Source organism: Haemorhous mexicanus, chromosome 7, assembly GCF_027477595.1.
Source record: "Haemorhous mexicanus isolate bHaeMex1 chromosome 7, bHaeMex1.pri, whole genome shotgun sequence".
Classification (NCBI taxonomy): domain Eukaryota; kingdom Metazoa; phylum Chordata; class Aves; order Passeriformes; family Fringillidae; genus Haemorhous; species Haemorhous mexicanus.
The window spans coordinates 25,162,386-25,189,346 of NC_082347.1; the positions used below are offsets into that span (position 1 = coordinate 25,162,386).

Here is a 26,961-nt window from a genome sequence, read left to right on the forward strand (position 1 = left end):
GGACGGCGGCGCGGGCTCGGCCGGGCCGCCTCGGGCGTCCCGCGGCCGTGACCGCGCTGCGTGAGGGGGCAGCGGCCCTTCGGCGGGCCCGGCCCGGCCCGGCTGGGCGCGGCCAGGCGGGAGAGCCGAGCGCCGGTCAGGGCGCACAGCCCCGAGGGCCAAAGGCCCCGGGCAGGGGTGGCCGCGCCGCGCCCGGGCCATCAGCGGCGCTTAAGGACTCAATGGGGCATCGCCGGGCGCTCGATGGCATCGGAACGGCCGCCGGGCCGCCTCGGGGGCTCGGGCTGCCGGGGAAAGGGCCAGGTGTCCGCGAAGAACACCGCACTTGCGAAACCCCTATCCTTTCAATCGACCGTCTCTTTTTTTTCAGCCGAAAAAGGCTATGATTTGGAGATTGCTGAGCCCAGGTGATGTTTCCTGTCGTTGCCGTAGCAATAAAAAGTGTACCGGGACCTGGGCGTGAGCTTCTGTACTTCCCTGCCTCTCGGGATCCCCGGCACATTCCCGTCCCACAGCCTGCGGAATGCCCGGGATCCCAGGCACCCTCCCGTCCCACAGCCTGCGGAATGCCCGGGATCCCTGGCACCCTCCCGTCCCACAGCCTGCGGAAGGCCCGGGATCCCCGGCACCCTCCCGTCCCGCAGCCCGCGGAATGGCCGGGATTCCCGGCACCTTCCCGTCCCGCAGCCCGCGGAATGGCCGGGATCCCCGGCACCTTCCCGTCCCGCAGCCCGCGGAATGGCCGCTGGTGCGGCCCCGGTGCCGGGGGCTTGGCCGGGCTGCAGGACGGAGGCTGCAGCTCCCCAGGCTCAAACTCCGGCCCTAAAGCTGCCCACGGGGAGGAAGCTTTATGGACAGAGTCCGGGGCTCTTCTAGTGCAACAAGAACAGCCAGGCTTCGAAGTATTCAGGGATAGGGGCAGGAATACGCATTCTAACGAGCTATTTTAAGGCTTAACTATTTCTCAGAGTTAACTAGCTTTCAACAATTTGCCTTATTTCCCACCCCTTGCTTGATGAAAGGGATTCCACACCCCCAAAGAAATACTAAAACGGAAAACCAACCCAAACTAACCAACCCCAGCCCTAAGGATGCTGCACAGTCGTCCTTTTCAAGGCAGTCTGGCAACTTACAGAGGGGCAAATAGTCCTTCCTGATGGTTCGTGCAGCAATGCCTGTTCTTCTTGTGCCATATTGCACTGTGTTCTCTTTCCAGGCAAGAAAGTACTGGGAGGTATTTTGTGGGGCAGATAAAAATGTCTACTGGCTCCTCTGCTTAGCCACAGGATGTTAGACAGGAGTATTTGCATTGAGCAACCAGATAGACCTATAGGATAATAAGGTGGGGACAAAGAGGCCACAGCTCCACACAGTCCTGAATTTTTGTCCCATGAAGTGCAAAAGATGAGTGGAGGAAAATGAGAAGCAGTGATGGGTTAATCAGACCAGTGTAAAGAGCACTGTTGCTGCAAATAAAGCTTCAGCCAACTTTGATCCTCAAAATTCTCCAGCTGTCTTTAAAGGGCTGCAGGTATGCCAGCTCATGCCTAACAACAGTGCTGGATAAAATACTGCCCATTCAGCTACCTGCCTGAGAGCTTGGAAAAAGACTAGTAAGACAGGAGAAATCATCACTACACTGTTTTTCAGTCAACCTAAAAAGCTTTGCTTTCACTCCACTGCTTCTTCACATTCTTATCCTCACAAACCCTACCCTGCCCTTGGGTCTCTTCATTTACTCCCAGTATCCTCTCTAGGCATATACCTTCATTTTTACTCTCATGGTGCTGCTTCCAGACATTAATGTCTGGGAACACATAGCTAGGGTTCCCAAAGAACCTTAACTCTGCCCCAGAGGCAAAGATTTATGAAAAAAATCCTCTCTGTTTAATATAAGCTGGGACTACAAACAACGAAATGCCTCTATCGTAGTGCAACTGCAGAAATTTCAGCCTACAGTTAGCCAAATGTAACCCACTGAGTGCTGTGTTCTTTTATTTTCATATTTCTGATTAGGCAAACAACATAATGAAAGCCTCTCTCCCTATTCTTCGGTAAGACTGCATGACTCACCACTTATGTAAGCCTTATGCAGGAGTTGGTCATAGCTCCTCTGATGATTCTAAGTCCTGGTTTGCAATTAGTGCAAAGCTTCTACCTCCCTGTTCTGCACAATAAAAATAGGTTCTCTCAACTTAGGTGTTGTGAGCAGTGTGGCTTTGGGAGCCCAGGAAAAGCTGTGAATCTGTAGAGAACTATGATAGGTAGTGAACTTAAAATTTTAGGTGGATTCTCTTGAGTTCAGCATTGGCATTGCTTTCCCTTCTCTCGCAAATGACTGGATGAACAGCTTGTTGTGTCTGGAGACTTCACAATCATCTGGCTCCCAGGTATAGTGTATGGGTAAGAATGGGGGTATTTATTGTATGGCCTGCCACAACCTCTTTGATGCCATTGTGGTGAATATAGCATAGCAATATTCAAAAAGCATGGTTATTGCATGGGTAGAGCAGGCTTAACACAGCTGCCTGACACTTCCTATGTTTTCTGTGCTGGTTCTGTAGTTCCTAATTTAATGACTCATAACAGGTCTATTCTTTCTGGGGAAAAGAAGATTACTTTTCTGCTCTGTGAATGAAACAATGATCCTCTGCAGTCTCCCCTGTGTTTTCCAGGCAGGGAGCAAGAACATGAGGTGTTTCACTCAGTTCCATAGCAGCTTAGGCCCATTTAAAAAAGGAAAAAAGGAATGGCCCTTGCATGAAAGATGTCAGACTCCTCTTTACCTTTAGTGGTAGGAGTGGTAGCAAAACCATGCCCACAAGAGCAAGTTAAGAATTACTAAGGAAAGCTTCATCTACTAAGTTCAGCTGAAGGCACAGGACTGTACCACATCAGCAATACTGTGTGAAGTAGGAGAGGTGACATCACCCCAGAGCCTAGAATAGCAATCCCATGAGGGCTGGGTAGATGGAGAGAGCCACTGAGTTAGTAAGCATTTAGTATATTCAGCATTTAGTCTCAATGTTGGAACATGGACATTATAAATGGCCCTAAGTAGCAGAGTGTTTTTACCATGTATCTAATAGATAAATAAATATCTCTCCCAGAGGAGATAAACTCCCCAGTGCAGACTTGCCAGCACATCCTGACTCCTAGACATGTGCCCTATGCAAGCCCTTCAAAAACTGCACTCTCAGCAATTTTCTATGATAGTTTTGTGTAACTTAGAGCTGCTGGATTAATGATCTGGACAATAAAATACCATATTACCTGTTTTTCCAACCAGGACTTCCTTGTACTGTGCTATCATTTCTTGAAGCATTTTTGAAGGACCTGAAAGATGTATTGTTTCCCTCTTAAGACTGCATCCATCAGATGGAGAAACCAATGCAGGAATTAGAGTAGCCAGAGGTTTATAGCAGAAATTCCAGACATTCCTGTTCCTAAAAAGACCATGCAGACAGATTACTCCACATTTTAAATCAATCTCAGTGACTATGTTACCAAATGTAAAACATGAGGAAAAGTTAGGAAGAAATTTAGTAATTTCTTAGCCCATACATTGGAAACATGCCATATTTGGATAAAATTGCTATAGGGTCTCTTCATATTTAAAATTTAAATTTATAAATAAATATATTTTAAATTTATTTAAAATATTTATAAAAATATTTTAAATAAATTTCATATTTATTATTTAAATTTTCCACCATCTTTATATATCTTTTGAGAAGGCACAGCCACCAGCAGCACAAGAGGCATTGCATCATTTTTCCTTGCTGAATCACTGAGATACAGCTGTTCCACTGTTCCTTAACACCTCCTCCCTTCATGAGAGAAAACTGCTTAAACTGTAATGACTGGATTTTACATATGAATCACAGCAGTATGCAAAAGGAATTCAAGTTAGATATTATCCCACCAGTTTAATTATTAATCTACCCCGTTCCTTATTTTAAAAATAAAATTATTTTAGGAGAAAAAGAAAATAACAATTAAGTTTGTCCCTTCTGTTATAGCCTATTGAAAGTCAGAGAATTAAAGCAGCAGAAGACAGCAACATTTAGCCAAACTTAGCAATCTTGGAATCAAAAGCAAAGCTGACCTTATGACTTGAATACAACTGTCTATAGGTGACTGTCACCTGAAACAAAAACTTGCAGATGTAAACCCCCACTTTTTTATAGCTTTATTTGGGAGGATGATATTTATTATCTGCAACAGCCTCAATTCTCCACATGGTGCAGCCCTTTGAGAAGAGGCTGAGCCACAGACAGAAATTAGGCATTTAAAAGTACCATTTTTAATCACCATTTCTAACCAATCTGTCCATTCAGCAACTTACATTTCTTTTGTGGCGGGTCATTATAGTCCAGAAAAGTCAAAGGCCTACAACCTTTAGCTAAGTCTTTTTTTCTCTATGTCAAAATTTAGTTCTATATCAGAGATGTGTTGGTTGGCTATACATCTTCAGCAAAAGGGTGAACACAGGAGAGTAAGCACTTGGAATAATGCAAAAGGAGGATGGGATAGAAGGACAAGGGATAACATCTTCATGAGCAAGAAGGTTTTTTTACCTCCCCCTTTACAAATATGGCTTGAAACCAGAAGGAACAATTATAATGTTTTAAACTTCTGCTGTTAAAGTATCAATTCAGCATGTTTTACCTAAGCAGTGTTCACAGTTCCCACAACTGTTTACGGAGAAATCAAAGTTTCAGCTATTTAGCTTTGTAGATTTTTATTCAATATCTAGATTTTGATTTTTCTTTATCCCCTTTTTTTACTGAGGTAAGAAAAAATATAAGAACACACGCATTCCACATGAGTGATTTTTGGAATCATGCACAAATAAAGTAGCAACTACCAACTACAGCACTGAGTACTTGGAAACTGAGACAGATAAAATACAAGATTTGTTTGACTATGCAACACTGTTAGTGAGGAACTGCTTCAGATATTCTGTGAAGACATGAAAGGAATCAACTTTACACATGTAAAGCTAAACAAACAAAAATTGGATGTTTTGTGGACTGAAAGTAGAATTTTTCTGAAATAACTACTACATTAAAATGTATAGTAGCTATATTATATTCTAGGAAAACTTTTACCTATAAATCAGTAAATCTTTAATCACATATGCTTTTGAGATCAACTACTTACAAATATTTTTTGAGTATTATATTAGTACTTCTTCAGTCCTTAAAGATTTTCAACAAATGCAAGTAGTGGAAAAAAGCTAGTTAGGATGCATAATAGGAAATTGTATGGATAATGGAAATATAATTAAAGACAATATGAATCATTTGGTCAGTGCACAGCATACAGGAGAAGATGCCTCCCTGCCCACTTTTCCCAGTGCCCAATGACTTCTAGAACACACTTTTGTTTTTCCTTTTTTAATAAGTCCATAAAAGCCAAGAATTTATAAAAAGTACATGCAAGTCTATTTACATTAACAGATCAAGAAGCTGCAAACTCTCCTTAATATACAGGAATGATGTCTTTAAAACTGGGAGTTTAAATGAAACAGGACACCAAAACTAACAGCTAAGGTAACAACAGCAGCTTTGCTGACTGCTGAATTCCTGGTTTGCTGCTGGGACAAGCAGAGATGGGGACATGGCACCCAAACCAATTCACAGTCTGTATAGATTTGAAGAAAACAGAAAATTGCTTTGTTTTTACTCTTCTTCTGATCCATTTCAAGTTGCACCCCAAGTTCCTTGTTTCACCTTTTTTTGAAAGAGGGAATGTAAGTGAATATAAATGGGATCAGAGAAGGAGATGTTAGGAGAGGTTCCATCTTCAAATGCTATTAGGAAAATAAACATTCTTGAATAGTCTGCCCTGCCTAATTCCAGCCTATGAAAAGCCAAGAAGTACCACTTCCTGGTAAGCTCTACAGACCCTTTATCACTGAGCAAAAACAGTAGAAAAAGCCATTGGAAGTTTCTCTAAAAGTTTTTTTTTTTTTACAAAAAGGAAGTTTGTATTCTTGTTTCACCATTCATCTTTGAATATTTGTACTTCCACTTAAAGTAAACAAGATAATTTCATAGTATACAAAAAAGCTAAAACTAGCTCAGCTTTCCATAGCTTAAGGATAGGAAGGACATTAGGCATATGTAACTATTCCTAGTTTAAGCCATACAGTAATTCAGTGTTGCTGCAACAATGAAGTTTTCTTCTCAAAATCTGTCCACATTTTCCACCTTAAAATTTCCTTGTGTAACACACGAGTACCTTGAAGACAGACCCAATATTGTACTTGGATTTGCTACATATAACTGGTATTAACCCAACCGTCAAGAAACTTTATGTTCTCCCTACCCATAGAAGATGAATGACGTGTAACTTCGATATATGCTCCAACTATACCCAAAAATGATTATGGTGAGTAAAATACAGTGACACCATTCCCCCTCTGACCAGCTAACACCCCAGCCTATATCAAGGTATAAAATTTTAAGTGGTAGGAGGTAACTGGCCATAAATCAGAGTGAAACATATGAACATTAAGTAAGATTTCAATTATAAGTCCACAACCTGTGACAAACATAACAGTTATTGTTGCCTAAGTTGTAAGAAATACTGTAGAGCAATCACTTGCCAGTGGTGTATGGGACTGTAACTGGATTGCTGATTATGGTGTTAATGGGTGCCCTGGAATTTAATAAGTTTTCCATAATTATCAATTGTCAGTCAACTCAATATCCAGCTATGCTTTCCATTTTTGGTGATTAAACCTTCATGGCATTAGAATTATTTCCCAAGTTAGTTAAACATTACAACAAAATTCTCACTACTGATGCAAATTACAGAAAATTATTCTGATGCACTTGTCAGTACAAGTGAATCTCTCATGCTAACTAAAATCACCTCCCCTCTGCCCTTTTTTTTTTGTGATGGCACACTGTGTGCCCTATGACCATTCAAGTAATAAACAGGAAATCAAGGAAGTAGTTTTCCAGAATTTCACAGAAATCAAAGTCTTACAATCCATGGCAACATCCATGGATCTTATTGTAATAAAAGGTCAGTATATGTTCTTCATCCCATTTATATTAAGATTTCTTTTGAAGAAAAGGTGCTGATAGTTAGTATTGTTTCATCTATGAGGTAGATGGCTCTTTTATATAAATAGTATAAATCAGAAATTAAGTTAGCTTTAAGCCTGCAACAAGTCCTGCACCACTGACTGCATTCAGGAATATAAAATATTTCAAAATTTTCAAAGTCACACAGTGGGCCTCCTTTGAGAGGAGAATGGTAGTCAGCTGGACAAAGAGGTGCCTTCATTGATCGAGGGTCATCGGAATTCTGGCTTTAGCCTCCAGACCCCTTCTCCATTTGGGCTCCTATGGAAGGTGCAGATATTGCGGAGCAGCTCTCTGAAGACACAGGAGTGCTCTGCAGGCAGTTTGGACTCAAACTCCTGCAGCAGCTCCCGAGTGCTCGCCTCGCCGTCCACGCGGGCCTGGAAGGCCAGGAAGTTCCGCAGATCCACAAGCAGCTCATCGTATTCTGTCGAACCCTGAACTGGGGCGGGTGCTGGCTGATGATTCTCATCACCCTCATCCCTTGTCTGCTGTGGTAAAACAAGGTGGTTTCTTGCCCTCATACGAGCTAACAGAGATGAAGAGTCCAGAGCACTGGATGACGATTCTCCAGATTTTCCATTGAAGTGCTCACTGGAACTACACTTCCTTATATTTTGTTTCTTTATTGTATCTCCATCCTGCAAATAAAGACACAGACTATGGGGAAAATTGCATTTTGAGACCCACAGAATTTATTAAACAAAATCTGCCTGTTGTTTAGACTTAAATAACAAACACCACCACTCAGAATTTGGTCATATGAAATATGTCATAAAGAGGTAATGTATTCAGGTCTCAACTTTGGAACTTAAGAAGCAAAAAAAAGGTTTTGCTGGTTTTGAGACAGATAAGCAAACCATGGTGCAATTTGTGACTGTTGTATCTAACTAGACTTCATCAAAACAAAAAATCAAAGTTACAGGTAACTAAAAATTCTGGAATTCTACATAATCATACACAAATGTGTATGACATATCTAAGCCGGTTTTATTGCATAAGTCATAACAATTTACATATATCAGGTATTAAAACAGAAATGTTAGCTTGTGTTTCTTACCTTGTGCTTCTTTGCAGGTGATGCACAACTGGAATGAGAAGAAAGCAGCATGGAGTTTCTTTTTTGGCCAAACCGACTCCTAGAAACCCATGAAAGAATTAACTCCATGAAACATCCTTCTCAAAATGACTATGATAGTTTTTCAAAGACAGACTGAGTTTTTGTTTTAGGGTTTTCAAGAGCCCTAAAGCTCTCTCTTCTACTATGCAACAATAATGTTTTCTTTGTACTTCAGAATGGACTACCTACGCTTATAATATGCTTTCATGTCTATATTAAATATAAAACATGCACATGACTAATACATGTTACTGCAAATACTAAGACAAAAAAATGTATATCTTTAATATCCTAAGCAACTTCTCTGTTTTTGGGAAAGCAGAGTGAGAATGGAACTCACTTGATTCCTGATGGTGCACCTGAAAGACCACTTGTGCCTGTCCAGGTTGGTACACCAGAAGCAGCTCCTAAACATTGCTGACGAGAAAGTCTTAGGGCTCTCAAGGCATCCTGGGCCACTCTGCTCGCTTCTGCTTCCTCCAGCACATGATCTGCACTGGAAGCATCCATAATGGCATCATGCTTCATAACACTGTGTACCCCTAAAACCAGAGGATAAAAAAGGTGAAGGAGGACATCTCTTGATTTATGTGAAAGTCAAATATTCACTTTTTAAGTGAATGCCACAATTTTTCCTTCTTCAGGGTGATTATATTAAGCACATCTGTATAGTAATTTCTAATGAGATAACCCCCTTCTTTATCAGTTAAGTAATCAATCTGACAGCAAATCACTTCTGGTGTGTTGATGAGGTCATTAGTCACAACAGACCTGGCAATTATGTGGGCAAATTGATCATTTCCATTGTTATGGACTGGACAGACAGAAGTGAAACCCTTGTGTAAATGAAGGTTGATTACATCCTGGAAATATCCAGGAGAAATACTGCATATACTTCTATATCCAGAAATGTGGATCTCTCTGAACAGTTTGTGCCAAGGTAACTAGCACATTTGTAACTGGAATTAAAGTCAACTGGAATTAAATTGAAATTAAATTTAAACAATGAACATTTTAAGTTTCACTAAAGTAACAGAACAAATACGTTTTTTATTGTAGCTCTAACCATCAGAGTAACAGATCTGCTCTTTTCCTCATTTGCATAGGTTTTATATACCTCTGTTTAGTCAGCAGCCAAACAACAACTGTTACCTGATTTTTTGAAAAGTTTCTGCAAGACATAGTCATCATTTTTCTTTGAGTCTTGCTCTTCACTGTTCTCCCTTCTGTATTGCTTTTGTTTCACTAGATGAGGAATGCGCTTTCCTTCAAATTTGGCATCTTTGTGATGTTTCTTCTTAGACTTATCTTTGTGGCTCTCATGTGACAGTATATCCACCTTGTGCTTTGTTTTTGAGATACACTTAAAATGATTATTATCAAATTGCCCATCTTCAGTTTTAGCATCCTGCTTTTCCCAAGAGCCAGCTGCATCACAAGTGAGGCTAAGATCTGCCCTGGCATCTGCATTAGCTGCACCACATCCCTCACCAGCCACCACGGCAGTCAGACTTTCTGCATTCTCTGCAGACCCTGCACTGCATGGCACTGACTGGGACATGCATTTGTCATCACTTTCCAAGCATTCCTCCTTGCTTTTACTGAATGAATTTTTATCAGCAGCACTTTGTGCATTATCTTTTGCGTAGCTATTTTGGTCAAAGGCTTCCAAAGTTCCCTTGGTTTCCTCACTTGTCTCTATTGCTTTAGAAGAAGAATCTTTCATGTATGTGGTGGAATAGGAATTGGAGGACTTCTTGTGTGAGCTGCTTTCTGCAAGATGGACATCACATTTAGAAGTGCCATTAGCAGGTGGCTTTGGGACTTGAACATCTGAACCAGTACCTGAGAGATGAATAAAATTAGTATCCATTTAACAAACAATTAAGACATATTTTCTTCCAAACAAACAGAAAAAAACCCCATGTACCTGCAAAAATTGCACTTGTTTCTGTCCCCTGAGACACATCTGGGCTGTTCAGCGTAAATAGTTCATAAAGGTCATTGGATTTGAAGAAGCGATTTTGCTTAGGGTCTTTCAGCACTCTGTTTGTTAAAAATTGTTTGAAGATTTGTCTAAAAAAGAAAACAAATATTTGGTGCATGAAACAATGTCTAGCTATGTTTAAGTACTGAGTACAGTACTTAAACAGAAAACTATAAGCACAAACATTACCCTGCAGAACAATTAAGCAGTGGGAAGACGATGTTAGTTTCCAAAAGACCATCTTGAGTTAGTAACTTTCAAACAACCAAGTAAATTGTTAAACACAGGGATTTATTATTTTGCAACAACCCCATAACACAACAGGTAACCACTATCCTGAGATGTCCTATGAGGCATCCCTTAACTAAGCAATAAATAACTTCACAGCTAGAACTTTTTTGTCCATTAAAATTGAAAAGCTTGCATATGTAACAATAAAACAAACAGAAAGCTCCTGAAAGAAAAAACTACAGCTTGTTAAAATGACAACATTTTATGGGTTCAATTGATTGAAGGAATCAAAAGCAGCAGAGTAGCTCTGTCTGATGGTGATGACTGGATGACAGACACTGAAAAGGGGAATCAGACTTGTGGCTGAGAAGAAAAGAGCCTGCCTACAGAGGACCAAAAGGAACGAATCTGTACGAAGCTGCAAGAAATCTTCTAGTATTGGTAAAAGTGCTTCTGTGCCATGTCTGTAGTACACAGTGCCTAGAGCAAAAGCTGTTTTACTCTGTACAAAAAGTACATCCCTAAATGGAACTGGAAATAGTTCTCTCAAACAGTTTTATCACACTTTTGGTTCTGCTGAGATTAAGCTAGGAAACTATTTTTAAATTCAGTGGTCAAAAAACTAAGTTTTCATTTCCAGGCAAGAAAACACAGGAAAATAGTAAGCATGGGCATTTCATTATTTAGAGCTTTTTGTTCTTCTGAATTTTCCAGGAGGGTATTTCAGTTCTGAAGAATGAAGTCTAGACACAGGATTCCCATGTACATTCATCTGGAATTCATGTGAGTGAAGCTAACAACAGAGAAAGCTGAACGGGAAAGCAAACCAAAAAGATTTCATTGATTTTGAAATACAAGCACTTCAAAGGCTTTAGCTACACTTTGGAATAAATAACATGAATATGACTGGTAGTTATTGGGATTTAATTCTTTCACTTTGGAATGAATTGGGAATAAAATCAAATTGGGTTTGCACAGTAGTAAATAGATCTATGTACCACATACATCTTGATACATCCCAAGGCGAATATAAAGAACTTGATGATTTGAATTTGAATTTCAGACTAGTTAAGTCTCGTGTTTTGAATAAGGTGCTCAGTGTTTTCTGTCTATGCCTCATACTATGTTTTACAGTGAATCCTGGATGAGCTGGACACAGCTGCTGGAACAGACTGATAAGGTACATTTAGCACATGGGTCTCGCTGCTAGGGATGGAGGAGTACAGCTGGGAGTCTAGTATGAGAAAAGGTTCTCCATTTCTCAGTAGAAACTTTTAAAAGTTTTCTATGATGTGCCTACCATGACCAAGGTGGGGGATTAGAAACAATGTATGGACATGCACACTTATGTCACTGTTAAACCACCTTAGATTTGCTAGAAGCATTTTCCTGAGCACGCAGCTGTATCCAAGAAATCATTCTGACTGACCTGTGGTATATCTTCTCCTCAATAGTCCCTGCAGTGAGCAGCCTATACACAGTCACCTCTTTCTTCTGGCCTATTCTCCAAGCACGTTCCCGAGCCTGGAACACAAAAGGTTTGGTTACCAGATATGAGCCTCTCCAACGTGTCTGACAGAGAGCTAATGATAACACTCTTTCAAACTTAGTTTGGACATTTAACAAATACTTCAAGAAGTGGTATTTCTAGAGCATAGGATAATTAACTCAGCAGGAGAGGAAAAAGATCTCCAATTGTACCAAGAAATCTATGCAAAAATTATCAATACATTATGTTAAAATCAGAACTTTTACCTAGAATATGTACTTTACATAGACTTATTCAAGAAGGAAATTTCCCAATAGAGTGTTAATACACACCTTTCCTTTGAACTTTTCTTCTTTAACTTAACTGAAATCTTTCCTACAAACATCTTGAACCAACCACTAATACAGAGCACTCTAAGTCAGACACTTGCAGATCTCACAGCTTCATAGGATTTCTATAAAAAAAGCTTTTTCCTCTCAAACTTGTAAGCACCATATAACTGCTACATGATTTGATAAATCAGTCTTACCCCACTGTGAGATAAGATGAGACAATGAACAACTTCTAAAAGCTTAGAGCAGCTCTCTAAGGTCACAGCTACATATCATTATCTAGTGAGAAAGCCAATTTGAGCAGCATCTGCTCTCCTCTTCTCACCCTGCATTATGACCACCAACAGTCCTGCTTGTTCACGAGCTTGCACAGCTGTACTATCCCTTCAGAAACATCTGGTTTATTTATTTTAAAAACACAGGCCATTTGAACTGTTAGTTTGACTGCACTGTAACTGACTACATGAATCAACAATACTGAAGAGTGGTAAGGTATAACAGCATATAGGGGATGTGGTGGGAACCACCTAAATTGGCTTTGCCACAAGAGTAATCATAATGTGGAGCTGCACCCTAAGTGACCATTGCTGGGAACAGCAACTTAGGAAAGAGCAACATAGTGCTTTAACACTGTTTGAGGAGATAAATGTAATTTCGTCTTCAGTTTTATTTCAACTCAGCTGGTAAATGGAATGTAATAAATCAAACTCACCTGTGTGTCTACACTGGGATTCCAGTCAGGATCATAAATAATAACCCGGTCAGCACCAACCAAGTTAACTCCAATGCCACCAACACGAGTTGTTAGAAGAAAAAGAAATATGGATTTGTCCTGTGACATAAGAGAGAATTTACTAAAGGAAGAATTAGCAAAATGTAACATTAAAATTTTTTTTTTCTGGATTATTTTATCAGCATTATATGCAAAGATGCAAAGGAAGCCAAGGGAAGAAACACATTTCCTTGCTCATCCAGTATTTCTTTTGACAAATAAAAGTACTCTGATCTAAATTTTATTTACTGTTATCCAATAAAATTGCTTTTCCCCCTTCTCAAATGAGTTTCTTTCCTTAGCAGAAAACCCAACTTGTGTATGAAACTCATACTTGTGTATGAAATAAGAGATTACTTTTTTTCCCCTCTCTCACAAAGACAGGGGTTTCATTTCAGTTTTGTGTCTCCAACCTGAAGTATTATATTTAAAAACAACAAAAAGGAATGGAAGAACTCAATCATACTCATTAATATGTTTTCATGTGTGGGATGGAACATCTCACCTCATTGTACTTTGCTACAAGAGGTTGTCTGGAAGCTACTGCTGTGGTGCCATCCATCCTGAGGTAGGAATAGTTTCTGTATCTCACAAAGACTTCAAGTATCTGCATCATCTGTGGTGATGAAAAAGATTTAATGAAATCCAGATGTGAAGACTGAGCATCTGTATGATGAACCTGTAAGAATTTCTGGCACTAACTGCAGTGTCAATCAAACAAATAACAACAATGAAAAACTTGAAACACTTTCTTAAATGACAGAATAACAACTTATGTAAATGGGGCAAAAAAAATTTCACAGCTGAATGCAGTGGAATATTTGAGTTTGGTTTGGAAGCCCAGGGCCATAGCTTCAAGACAATTAAACAGGCTGGTGTGCAGCATCCCAAGGAAATCCACAGAAGGAAGACAAAACTGTGAGTACACAGGGAAAACAAAGGTCACTGCCTGTGCCACTGTCCCGAAGGGAGGGATTCTGAGGATCAGAGGTGCACAGGCACTACACAGAGCATGCAAAGTGACACCAACTGTGTCCTGGAACTACAGCAGGGACAGCCTGGTACCACGTGGGCACAACTGATAAAGCTTTGACCTAGTAGATCGAAACCAGCCCACTGCCATATTGCTGCATCATTTCAGTAAAGCTTACTGATTTTGGGAACTGGTCTCTGATTATTCCAAACACATCAGTCATTTCAGTAACTTTTTCAGTAAGATATTGATTTTATGAGAAAGACACTACAAAAGGTGGTTCTACTTACAGGTTTTTTGGAACTCTCACACACGTTTTAATTAATAGTAATAGCTAAAACTAAAAACAATTAGCTCATCTTACCTGTCTGGACTGAGTAAAAAACAACACTCTGTGACCTTGCTTGTGCCATATTTTCAGCAAGGATTCTACCACTATCATTTTTCCAGAACGTTTCCAATATCCAAATTGATTTGGATCCTCTGCTTCAGCATCTGGCACACTCTTCAAAATTCTGGGACTATCAGCAACAAAGTCAGGGTGATTGCAAATCTTTCTCAAAGTTGATAGTCCTAAGAGAATCTAAAGAATACAAGAGAAAAATATTTCTATTTTCATGAGGAATACTTGTCTATATGGCTTGTGGAAAAAAGTAAACAACAATAGATTAATCCACTCACCATCAATGTTTCTTTTTAAAAATGTTTCCATGCTAATACTTGCTTAAGGGAAAGTTTTAGGAAAAATCAGTACAAAAGAAAGTGATTGAAATTTTATGTACTTATGAGCCTATTGTGGTGATAATGTTAAGGGAATTCTGCAACAATATCTGCACTAGTAAAACCAGTCCCTCCCTAGCTGTAAGGCCATGTTTTTCTCACTCAAAAGGAAAAATGCCACCAATTTGTTTTTTGAAATCATGAAATTATCATGTCTTTCCTTCCAACTTCTATCACATTAGCAGGTAACTTAAGACAGACCTTGAGGATAGTCAGTGTGCCCACCAGAATGCATGATAACAAAGAATAAATGAATTAACATAATTGAACACACATACAAAATGGAAATTACCACTTTTGATGCCACGTTCGGAGAGTCCTATTCAGTTATTCATTCAATAATATCACAAGTGCTATTTATACTTCTGAATATTCTGAAAAATGAACTAGCTTGCAACAGGGAATCCCTCAATCTTTTAGCACTACAAGCTGGATGAGCTTGAACATAATTTATGGTTTGTTTTTACAATGCTGTTTTTCAGCTGGGATTTGCTGTTGTCATCACAGAATATCTAATAAAAGCATTGACATTTACTGTTCAAAATTTTCAGATCCCTAGTAAATACGATAGCCCATTTTGTAACATCTTTGTTAATTTCTGCAGATAGTCTTGTACAAGCCATCTCTAAAAGTACAAGCTCCTTAAAGAAATTTTCACTGGGATAACTAAAATGGCTATGTACTTGAAAAAACTTGTCCACTATACCTTTTTGAGATCTGGAAAACTAAAAACATTCAAAACAGTAATAAGGTAAATGTGTTCTGTGTATGGGACTGCAATACATATGGCCACGCTGACCATAACCACTAACTAGAGCCACTGGGCATGCAGCAATAATGGATTTCACAGCTCACAAGACAAGAAAATATGGTGAATTACACATTATAGCCAACACATAATACCTCCTACAAACAAGGGCTAAAATGGAACGGAGACACATCCATTGCATGCATAAAAACGTCAAACAAACCAAATGTGTGCAATGTAGGATTCACAGGGAATAGCAGATTCTACAGAGGCAGCAGCAGCCAGCAACTGAAAATGTACCCCAATTATGCCTTTCACTTGGCCATAGCAATTTCAACACATACAATGCGAGGATGGAGGCAGAAGATGTTGAGAAGTGACTAGTAAGACAGTAACAAGGATGTTTGCTTATTTGTTCTGCTTTCTGTTAATACTGTGACATCATCAACTATTGCATAACGAAGTTATCACACCTGAATTGTACTCTCAGGAGCAACTGTGCTTTTCCTCTGCTTCACTTGGGCAATTAGTTAAAAGCATGAATACAGTTACCTACAACAGGCCATCCAAAAAGCCAGAATTTGTTGCCAAGATCACAAACATACTGTGAAGCTCATTCCATTCCTACTTTTATCTGGTCATGTCATTACATATGGATCACTAACTAAAATATATTTCACCTAACATTTCTGAGAAAAAAAATTGACAACTACAAAAACTGAATAGAGAGATCAGTGTGTTTGCTTCCCTTACTGCTCAGAACTAAGCTAGAAGAGTGCAAAGGCCAGTCCATGATTTTATCCATCAAACCCTACCCATCACTATCCATATTAATGCCCACCTGCATATCTCCATTGAGAATCTGGTACACTTCTTTAGAGTTGATGTAATTTTGATAGATTTGACGCTGCTCCTCTGTCAAACGGCAAAAGAGGACCTACAAAACAAACCAACCACTCAAGCCCAACCTGTGGGAATTTTAGAATTTTACCATGTGCTACAGTGAAAGTTCAGAGATGTGTGACATAAAGAAATACTGTCAAAATATACTGCACAGAAATTGCTAGAAATAAAAAAAATAAATTAGAGAATGAACATGATTGTCAACATGACTTTCATGAGGTTTTATGTGCTCTTTCCCAGTAGCTAAATCTTCCCCTCAAATCGCTTTAGTTTTGGAAGTGCTGCCATTTTCTAGTTTTAATGAGGTAACTGTGCAATGTTAGCATTCTCTCAAAACTGTTTACAGTAAACTCTTTCCATTGTGCATCTGTCACCTCCCTTACAACTTGCAAATTCTTAGAAGTTTAGCAGACGTGGTCTGTCCTGTCTTTAGACCTTAAGCATGGAATATAATGATTTCTCAGGCGCTCTGATAGGCTGAAATTGAATAAAATCACTTCCTTGCATCCTGCAAGGCACCCAATATTATGCTCTAAATCAAAGTGATGTAGTGCCATGTGACTGGCAAGAGCAAAAATCAAATTTGTTTAAACTGTCTATGATCACACTCTTTAGATTAAGGAGCCCAGACTCTTCAATATCTAGACACTTTAAAGTTGGTTAAAAATAGTATATAGAAATTAAAAAATTGGTTAAAAAAAGAGCATTAGGCTGCATATACACAGTATGGCCTATTTATTTATTATGTACCTTTCAGCACTGTCTTACAAAGACTAACATATCTACTTCTCTTTTAAAGTGAGCAGACAGGAAAGGAGTCAGAACAGAACATAAATGCCTGAAGCACTGAGACCTGAAGAAGAAGCTAATAATTACAAGTGAGTATTTGTAGGAATTTCAGTTAACCAATACTTTCAACCTCCACTACTTTGAATGAAAATGTTTCCTAAAGAAAAAGGCCACCTTGTAATAAAGCAAACAAGTTTCACATCACAAGGCTAGTATATTGAAATTTATTATAATGTATAGGCCAGCTAGCTTGCAATATGGAAAAGTGCCAGCAAGTATTTCTGTATTACTGGCTGCCCAAATTAATCTTTCTAGGACAGGAAACAATGCTGAATTGTTTCCTGCTGTACAAAAGGAAACAGACAGACAACTCATTTCAATGCACTTGAGACCCAAGGGGACAGCATTAAGTGGCCCTGACTACACTTCATCTATCCTGTACTTTTCAGAGAAGTGAACTTATACAGACCCTGCAAGACAGCAGTAATTTAATACTCAGTACAATGGTGAAAGAATATGAATCTTGAAAGCTCTATACCTTATCTTTAGTTAAACCACCATTTTATCTGCTACTAGCACAAATTATCTCCAAATTTTCATGAAAGACTGAGTTTTGGGGAGGAAGAGGACTCGGATCTAGTAGTGAAAACAGGCAAACCTGTTCATTTTTGTCTGGAAGTGAAAGGCTCATTTTTACATCAGCCTTCATTCTCCGCAGCAAGTAGGGGTTTATGGTGTCCCGTAACACACAGGCACATTTGTATGCAGTTTTTACCTGAAAAAAAGGAAGCAAAGGCACAAGTTGTATTTTGGTTCTTGATATTAATTCTAGCAACTAGCAAAATTATATAATCAGCAATAGGAAAATCCTAAAAAAAAAAAAGATCATAAAAAATTTAAAAATTAAAAGATAAATTAAGATAAAATAAAAAGAAAATAAATAAAATCTATAGTTACATGTTCAACACAACATGAATTGCAATAAAATTCATGTTAGCAACAATAAAACTGAGTAAGACTTCCTCAGATACATCAGATTTCTCTTTAAAAGAGATCAAAAGTAAGATATTTAATTTAGAAACCAAAGAAAGAAGTGAGTATAAATCTACACAAAACCAAGATCCTCATGAAAAAGTGCTAATACATATACTAAAGATCAAAAAAAGAAGCCTGCAGCAATGATGGTTACCAGACAATAAGTGAAGATTAGTGCACACTTGAGACCTTTAAAAAAAATTGGTACAAGAAAATCCCCATGATCACAGAAACTAAAGGTCACTCCGGCCCTAAATGGAGTATATAGTTCTATAAGGGGTAGTGGATGTGTGAGATAGGTATTAACTGTAATAATGGCTAAAAATACCTTAATTTGTCTTAAAGTAAGACAAACAACATAATAAATTATTGATATATAAAAACAATTGAAAGGCCAACTTAGGAAATCACTAATACTTATACAAGAGAAGTACTTAAACTTGAAAAGAAAATAAAACTTCAGCAATGCGTGCATGGAAAAACATTACAATCAGCAGTTAAAAGGATACAAATTTAATAGCATTTATATGAAACTTAGTTGGCAGATTATGATGCAGACAATTTATTTGCTATCTAGTTAAAAACAGAAAAATATTTAAGCTGTCATCAATACTGAGAACGACAACTACAAAGATTAATAAACACTTATTCAAAATAATTTCCCAAGTAATTTTTTGATTTCCAAATTAGTTTATCTACTTCCAGACTTCCAACACCTACTTTAGCTTTTTAAAATAAAAACTGTTTCTGGACTGGATTTAAGGATTCCACTTACAGCATAAATTGTCAAAGCTTGATAGCAAACAGGAAAGTTCAATTTAAATACATTCAAATGTGGGATCAGTCACCTTCCACTCCAATCTGTTTATCTTCATATCAAAGAATACTTTTAATGACCTAAACTTTAGGGCCTTTGACAAGAAAACCTTGTATGTAAGGTGCACTCCTGTATACATGAAACAGTCTCAGTTGAACGATTTTTTTACACAAGCAGCAGTAAAGCACACACACAGCTCTTTTTCTGGTTAGTGTCTAGAACATACAGCATTAAGTACATTTAGAAGTACAACAGTAACAGCTCGAACAGTTTCCTTCAAGTAAAATGACTTTTTGGATGCATTTACCTGGACAGGAGAGGCATTGCAATATCCTCCCATGGTTATTGGGACAGAAAACTGCTCCATGAACACAGGGAGGGTTCCCAATTTTCCTGGGAATATAAAGTCAAAGAGGGACCAGAGCTCCTTTAGGTTATTTTGCATAGGGGAGCCAGACAAGATGATTCGATGGGGTGTGCGGAACTATTAATAAAAACCACAAAACCAAAAGAAAGTTATTTTCATGGTTCCTGGTGTATCCTGCCTCCTACCTCAGAGGATACTCAACTTCACTATCAACAAATTCTCGTGTCAAAATATATGGCCCCACATTCATGAAAAAAAAATGGATTTCTGCAACACACTGTTCATAAACTGTTAGCAGAAAACTCACACCAGCAATCTGATATTTATCAGTACTGGTAAATTACTATGCAACTTAAAATTTCTAATTTTTTTCCTCTAGAATACTTGTGTAAATTTACCCATGTAAATTCATTAAAAAATGATAAGTAAGTTATATAGTCAAATACAGACCATTGTGATGTATGCTTTTATTCTTTATTAATGATCAAACATATATTTTTATGATAGGCTACTAGACATTGGAACCTCCCTCCAGAGCACTTAAATTTATTTTTTATTAAGTACCTGCTTGCATGCAAGTGTGACTGCAGCATTTGGATTTCGGATTTTGTGACCCTCATCCAGAATGACATAATGCCAATCATACGTGTGGATGTTGTCCTGCATCAGACGAATGTACGAGTAAGATGTAATTAAAATCCCATGGCATGAAGCAATTTCATGAATTAGTTTCACCTAAAAACAAAAGGTGAACGTTGTCAGTGGGACAGAATCCTCAGACCTACACACACAGAGAGTTGCTATCCAAGGTATGTCTATAAAGTATTATAAAAGCAGATCTATAATTTACTTTGCAAAGAAAATATCTATATGCGAGATTTTGATTATGTTACTCTTAGCTCATCTATGAAAGAATGAAGCACTTGAATACTGTGTTACAATAAATCAGAATTTACCAAAAGCCGGGTCAGAAGGAATAAGTGGTTTTTATTTTCAATTTTTTAAAGGCAATGTCTGAAAAAACAAACATTGGATTTGATTAAGGTAATGGGTTTCTTCAAGTTCTCCTATATTCTCTTCACAAACCCAGCTTTGTGTACTGCAAGCAAGAATGTTAGAGGAAAATTAAACAAGTGAAATACTGAAAAATAAATACAAAAATCTATTTGTTTAATCCTAAATTCTGTCTAACCTTTCTCATTGTAAGATTAACATAGTTGCTACCAATCTTCAAATTCTGTGCTTCTCTTGTAAGCTTTAACCTGTCCCCAGGTTTTTACTAGCCTTTATAACTGCAAGTTATGTAGGGCAGGGACAGTCTATATCATTTTTGACAGTGCCAGGACTCATCTTTATTGCAGTTATCCTCCATGTATATATCCAGAAGACTTAAACAGCAGATGATGAGAAGGGAAAAACAAAAAGTACAACCACCACTAAATTTGCTAAAGTAAAGACACACCCCTTATTACTAGAAGTGCCTTTTAATTAAAACACAACCCACAAAAACCAATTAAAAACCAAACAAAAGGGAAAAACCTATGTCAAAAACTCAGATGGTGTCAATATCCATGACCTTTTACTGTAAAATTACTTCCCCACACACACCCCAAGATTCCAAAAAGTCTTTTAACTGTTCAAGAATATCTGCTTTCTGATTATCATCCCCTGATAAAACCACAACACATTATTTAATGTTGGAATCACGAGTCTCAAGAGCCTATGTAATCTTTAGAGTAATTTGTATTACACACAGAGTAGGATTTCTCTGCAAGTGTGGACATCCAAAGCTCAATTCTACCTGGTACATTATCCACAGTCTGCAACTTTTCTCAAGTCTCAGCAATGGTCTGTCATAGAATATTGTAGACATCACTACCCAAACGCTTAAGACAAATCATCTCGGGTGATTTAAAATTAAAAGCTTGTAAAATATGTAACCTCTCCTAATTTTTGCAATTAATAGGGTATGTCTGCAATTAGCCTGACTTACAGAATGCTACACTCTTGTCATTAAAAGATGTTTTATGAAAGTGCTGCTGTTATTATGGAGGCTCAAGAGACCAATCCCTCCTAGAGGGCAAACAGTGGACTCGTAGAAAACAACAGCCATAAATCACGCTGTCAGGTAGCAGAGAGAACAGAAGTGAAACACAGGCACATGAAGGCCATTCATTGTAAACACACCAAGGCAGAATCCTAGTCAGGATTTACTGAACCTGTAATTAATTAAAGTTTCCTTCAAGCTAAATTTTTAATAAACAAGGATTTGTGCTGACAATGAAGAAACAGAACAACACAATTTTATCAACTCACACTACAACACTTACTAAGTCTCATTTTACTGCATTGGGTACCTTTTCAAGGTTGCCTTCACTTTAAGAGCAGTTCACGGAATAATTCTAAGTATTTTAAAACATGCTAACGGATCGAATATTGGATACAAACTCTTGAGGGTGTGTTATTTTATAATTTAAGCAATTTTACAGAATTTTGTATATAAAATATATTAAAATATAAAATACGTGTATATATATATATATATGTGTGTGTATATTATTTATTTAATCCACAGTTTTCTTGTTTAGTTAGATTAAGGCATGTCTAAATTTTTTCTTTCTCTGGAAATACACTTCAATTAAATATTTCAGGTCACACACTGTTACACTAAGTTTAAAGAAGTGTGCTTGAGAGAGACAAATCCTACTAATGCCAGATTACACAGCAGTTACCTAATTTTGAAATTCTGCACTCTGGCCTTTATCTGATGCTAATGAATAGAGGAACATGTGAGTACATCGAGTAATTATGAGCATTTTTGCTCAGCACAGTACTTCAGGCCTTTACAGTTCAGGGACAGTATTTTCTCCCAAACTGGGTGATAAGTTGATGGTGTTGCGTTGTCTTCACTGGAGCACATGAGAAGTACAAAGACTGGATGAATTTTGGCAAGCACCATTTTTTACAGCTAAAAGGTTCATGATTTATTCTAAGGACATATCTCTAAGCAAATGCTTTTTTTCCTGTTGGTACCTCAATGTACCTACAAGTTTGTTTCTGAAGGTAAAAAAGCAGGACAATTTTTGGGACTGATGTTTACAGAATTAAGTTTTTTTCTTTTTTTGGATAGTATTTTAAAAATATTTAAGAGGACCTGAAATTGGAACTCTTATGTATTGTTATTAAAAATGGTAATTTTCTTAGACCAAAATGTGTATGTTAAAACTGAACTTAAAGACATAGATTACTGATAACTACAAAATTCACTAAACATTCAGATATCTTTGAGGCAAGCATGAAGTTAGAGATAGTATCTAATCACTTATCCAACCATATATCATTTGTGACACAAAAGTGCATTCTTCAGCAGGCTTATCACCATCTCATAACCAACCACTAGGCCTGGGGATCCATAAATTCAACATATAAAACCTCTTTATTCTTTCCCTGCCCCAACAAAAAAACCTAAATAGCACCACGAAGAGGCTTCAAAAGAACACATTATAATGTTTAATAATGTAAAAGTTGCAATACAAAGAGCTAAAACACTTATTACATATTTAACAAGAATGCTACTTCTTGAAGCATGATACTAATTTTATCCGAGTTTGGTCCTTAAGGCAGAAATAGAGCCTTTGGCTAAAACACAGGTTCCATATGCTATCATGCTAGTAACTGTAACCTCTGAAATTGACTTTTTTACATGTAGATTATGTACTCTACTGTGAGGCTAGAAGGTCTAAAATTTTCAATCTGTTAAGTCATCTTCATGTAGATGGCTTCACAGCTGCAAGCATCATGAACTTGACAATTACTTTATAGGGCTGCATTGTGTGTCCTGCATTTGACCAGAATAAGGGAATGCAAAGTTATACATTTACAAACAGTATGTGACTAACATCAGAAGGAATTGTTAACCTTGGTGATACCTCTTCCAAAGATTAGGAAATTAGAAGTTCAGCCTTGAACTTAAAAAATACAGCCTCCTTCCATATGTGATACGTTAAACACGGTAACCAAAGTTCACGTTGCCTCTTACATTCTATGATTTACAAATGCTCACGTGCCAACAGAAATTTTAAAACAACAGGACAAACCATAGTAGGAGCTTAATAACATAAGATAGCACTTCAGGACATTTAGCCACAAATGCTATACCTTGTTCAAACTGAAAGCTGACTTCACAGGGGAAGACTATTATTACTTGAATCTGGTTCCACCTACTGCTCCAACTTAAGCCCATTTATCATCCTAAAAGAGCTAAATAATCTTCTGCAATCACAAATAATAATTTTTAAAAAGAGCAAGTTTTGCATTACATCTGAATGCCTTAAACAAGCTCAAAAGTCTTGGAAACCCCTCCAACTTGCTGCTGTGTATTCCTTCCCTCATCTAAAACACCAATTTGCTTTCCTTTATAGATAGCTGAAGACCTTTAGTCATAGTCTAAGAGGTGAAATGGGAATATACTTCCCTCCTTTACTGTCAAAATTTTCTACCATTGTTATTTTAGAAAAATAATAACGAGTGTCTCTTTTGAAACTTTGCAGATGCTAAAAACTCCACAAATATTATAGCAGTGAGATGTCTCAATAACTGAGAACAAGTTGCAATACTAGGTTTTACCACAACCTGCTGGCCAACCACTACAGGATAAGGTAGTCCTCAAAATTCATTAAGATCTTCATTATCTGATATCCATTTAGTCTGGAGGACAATAGTGTTCCTCCACTGGTTCAGAAAATTGTAGCCTCCTCAGCGGCTGAAAATGACCATTCTCACTCCAAAGCTGATAACAAAGTTCAGTTCCCCAGTCCTCTCCTGGAGCTGTCCAACATGAAACTCTTCTCATTTACTTTATGATAAACTAGGATACACAATTAGAACAGGTGAATCCTAGAATTGTCTGTTAATTCTAAACAAGCCTGGGCCACACTGAGACTACAGGTGAACAGGGAGTTGGCTTTTGGCTAAGTAAAATTAATCTCAAAGAACTTATGCAGTTTAACCACTCTTTTAATATTTATTTTACTTATTTATTTTTTTATGTCTTATGCCAGAATGATCCCTGGATGACTATTACAAAGTTAAGATATGCAAAAGTGGTCCTCTGCAATGCCATAGATTATCAGCAGATGGAATTGCTGTAAGATCAGAACTAAAGTATTCATAATGTATTTTGAAAAGAAATTCTAGGCAGGTGTAAATCACCTGTCCTGTATTTTATGTGATATATTTTCAGTGTACAAGTGTTACTTATGCTAATTTATTAGTACCAAACTTTTTACTGCAGTTATAAGGGGAGGTAAAACAGGAAAGTTGCTTTTTTTTCCTTACTTTAGCTTGCTCTTCTCTAAATAAGAGGCATCTAGGAAAAAAACATGCATGTGGTTAAGACCTTATCAGTGACACCTGTTTAAAGCACTGTTACAGCTCTTAGAAGATGAGGCATTAGGTTCAGTTCACTAAATCTGCTCCAAAGTGCTAACGTCTTTAATTTTAAGTTGTTGAATATGCATTTGAAGGATGACAGTGGGAAGGTGAAATCTTGAAAACCTTACTAGTCCTGCAGATGGAAAAATTTGAATCAGTCTGTCAAGTCCATTAATTAAGAAACAGCCCAAAATAAGCACACATGATTTAATTTACGAAGACATGTGACCGTGTTATTGAGGTCAACAGACTTTTAGGGCTTGAAAACACACCAAGTTAATTGAACAACAGGAAGCTATTAGCACATTAGAGTGTGCTACTCCTTTTTTGCTAGGTACTGTAACTGCATCAATTACTTCAGAATATGTTTAATCAAGTGCAATTAAGTACCACATAATCTTAATGTTATTACAAGAAATTCAATAAATATTTAAACAGAAATTTAAAAATGCTTTGCTGAATCCTGAAAACTCATTTAGACATCTGAAATATGCCGGGGAAAATAAAAATCTAAGTTTTCCTTGTTTTGTTCCTGCAAGGTACCAAAGTTTCAGACTTCATACAAGTCAGGCTTTCCAACTTAAGAAACAGACTAAGAACATGCATATGAAGAGACCATCAAAGAAAACTTAAAGACAGAAAGGGCAATGCTTGAAACAATGTAAACTAACAAAGTTACTCTGTCATTAAAGAAAATGAGACTGAGAGATACCAACTAACAGCAACCAACTGAAGAGAAATTACCCAAGCATGCAAAACACATTAGATATCAGATCAATGGCATAGTGATGCAAAGAAATGCAAGAAGAGAATTCACAAGTGCTACAAGCATTTATCTGGTGTACAAGCAGTCTAGTAAAACTCCTAGCATGGACTACAGTACAAGGAAAACTCAAGCAAGAAACCTGTTACTATGTTTAATTTGTTCAGGCAATACAAGTCTTCATCATAATAAACATGTATTCTATATCAAACCCCTTTTAGTCCAGTTTGCTATGAAATTTATACAAGACAATGAACTTTTAGTTCTATTAATACATTCAGAAAAAGCCCTTTCCTACACAGAAGCATTAAGCAATTAAGCAACGGGATTTTTTTTTTTTTTGCTAGTGACAAAAAAAAAAAAAAGGCCTCAAGAATTAGAAAATGAACGTCAATCATTACCTTACTCTTTGTATAAGAACCAGTTTCATGGAGCACAGCAACTCTAAATGGAGGCCACCAAGTGTGGAATTCTTTTACCCACTGATGCAACACAGTAGCTGGACAGACAATCACTGTTGGACCCAATCCCTGGTACCTAAAATAGAGTATTCAAGAAAAAAACCCTTGATGTGAAATAAATAATCTGTATTAAGTGGCTCATTAAAATACACACATATTAAAATGACATACTTTACAGTTTAAGTGGAATATGAGAGCTACGGAAATTAATTGGCAATTTGTTTTCCTGGAAGTCTGTTTTTTAAAGGAAGATGAAGAGGGTACTGCTAAAAGAATCCACTCATTGAACAGTTAATGGATACATCTATCAAGCTAAACAGGAATAGAAAAACTCCAAACAATAAGGCATAAGGGAACTTCCTCCTGTGATATTACAAATCAGGTTTTAGTGACTGCTGTTTCTATAAGCGAAAAGAAATCATTAACAAGCAATTATTTTATTACTTCTATTATACAGAATGTGTAGCTAGAGTCTCACAAATGAACTTACACACAGGTGTTCTGCTTCATGTTGGTAATATACTGTACTCTCATCACCATAGTTTATCAATAAGACAAGGACTCTAAAGTGGCAGACTATATCATCCATGGATGTTGAGATCTGAGCTTGGCTCAAACTGTCTCATAAGTTTCTCATTCGTAATTATATTACTGTTCCTGAGAATTACTAAAGAGGTCTGAAACAAAGTCTTTCTGCATATTAAGTTCAGAACTGCTCCTAAAGTTAAAAAGGGAAAAATCCCTTGCACACCAGCCAAATAAAAAATAGTACTCCCACAAATAAATACCAAAAACCCTGTAAGAAATATATTAAGTGGTGGTAACTAGAAGTTATTTTTCAAATACATTTGCTCTTTA

At 37.6% G+C, this 26,961-nt stretch overlaps 1 protein-coding gene across 5 annotated transcripts in view; it reads right to left on the reverse strand.

The window, feature by feature from the left end:
- Positions 1-5,386: 5,386 nt before the first annotated feature.
- Positions 5,387-26,961, reverse strand: part of ERCC6 (ERCC excision repair 6, chromatin remodeling factor) — a 43,506-nt gene continuing 21,931 nt past the window's right edge. For 4 of the 5 annotated variants that reach the window (XM_059851545.1, XM_059851547.1, XM_059851546.1 and 1 more), the window contains 14 exons: positions 26,044-26,179; positions 20,011-20,181; positions 19,387-19,563; positions 17,886-18,002; positions 16,377-16,472; positions 14,372-14,590; positions 13,540-13,650; positions 12,975-13,094; positions 11,871-11,965; positions 10,154-10,299; positions 9,376-10,068; positions 8,564-8,765; positions 8,164-8,242; positions 5,387-7,744 (listed from right to left, as the gene is read on the reverse strand). In XM_059851545.1, the coding sequence (XP_059707528.1) occupies positions 7,316-7,744; positions 8,164-8,242; positions 8,564-8,765; positions 9,376-10,068; positions 10,154-10,299; positions 11,871-11,965; positions 12,975-13,094; positions 13,540-13,650; positions 14,372-14,590; positions 16,377-16,472; positions 17,886-18,002; positions 19,387-19,563; positions 20,011-20,181; positions 26,044-26,179 (2,791 nt within the window). In that variant the 3' untranslated portion in view covers positions 5,387-7,315. The remainder of the gene's footprint in view (positions 7,745-8,163; positions 8,243-8,563; positions 8,766-9,375; positions 10,069-10,153; positions 10,300-11,870; positions 11,966-12,974; positions 13,095-13,539; positions 13,651-14,371; positions 14,591-16,376; positions 16,473-17,885; positions 18,003-19,386; positions 19,564-20,010; positions 20,182-26,043; positions 26,180-26,961) is intronic. The other variant, XM_059851548.1, reaches the window with a different exon arrangement.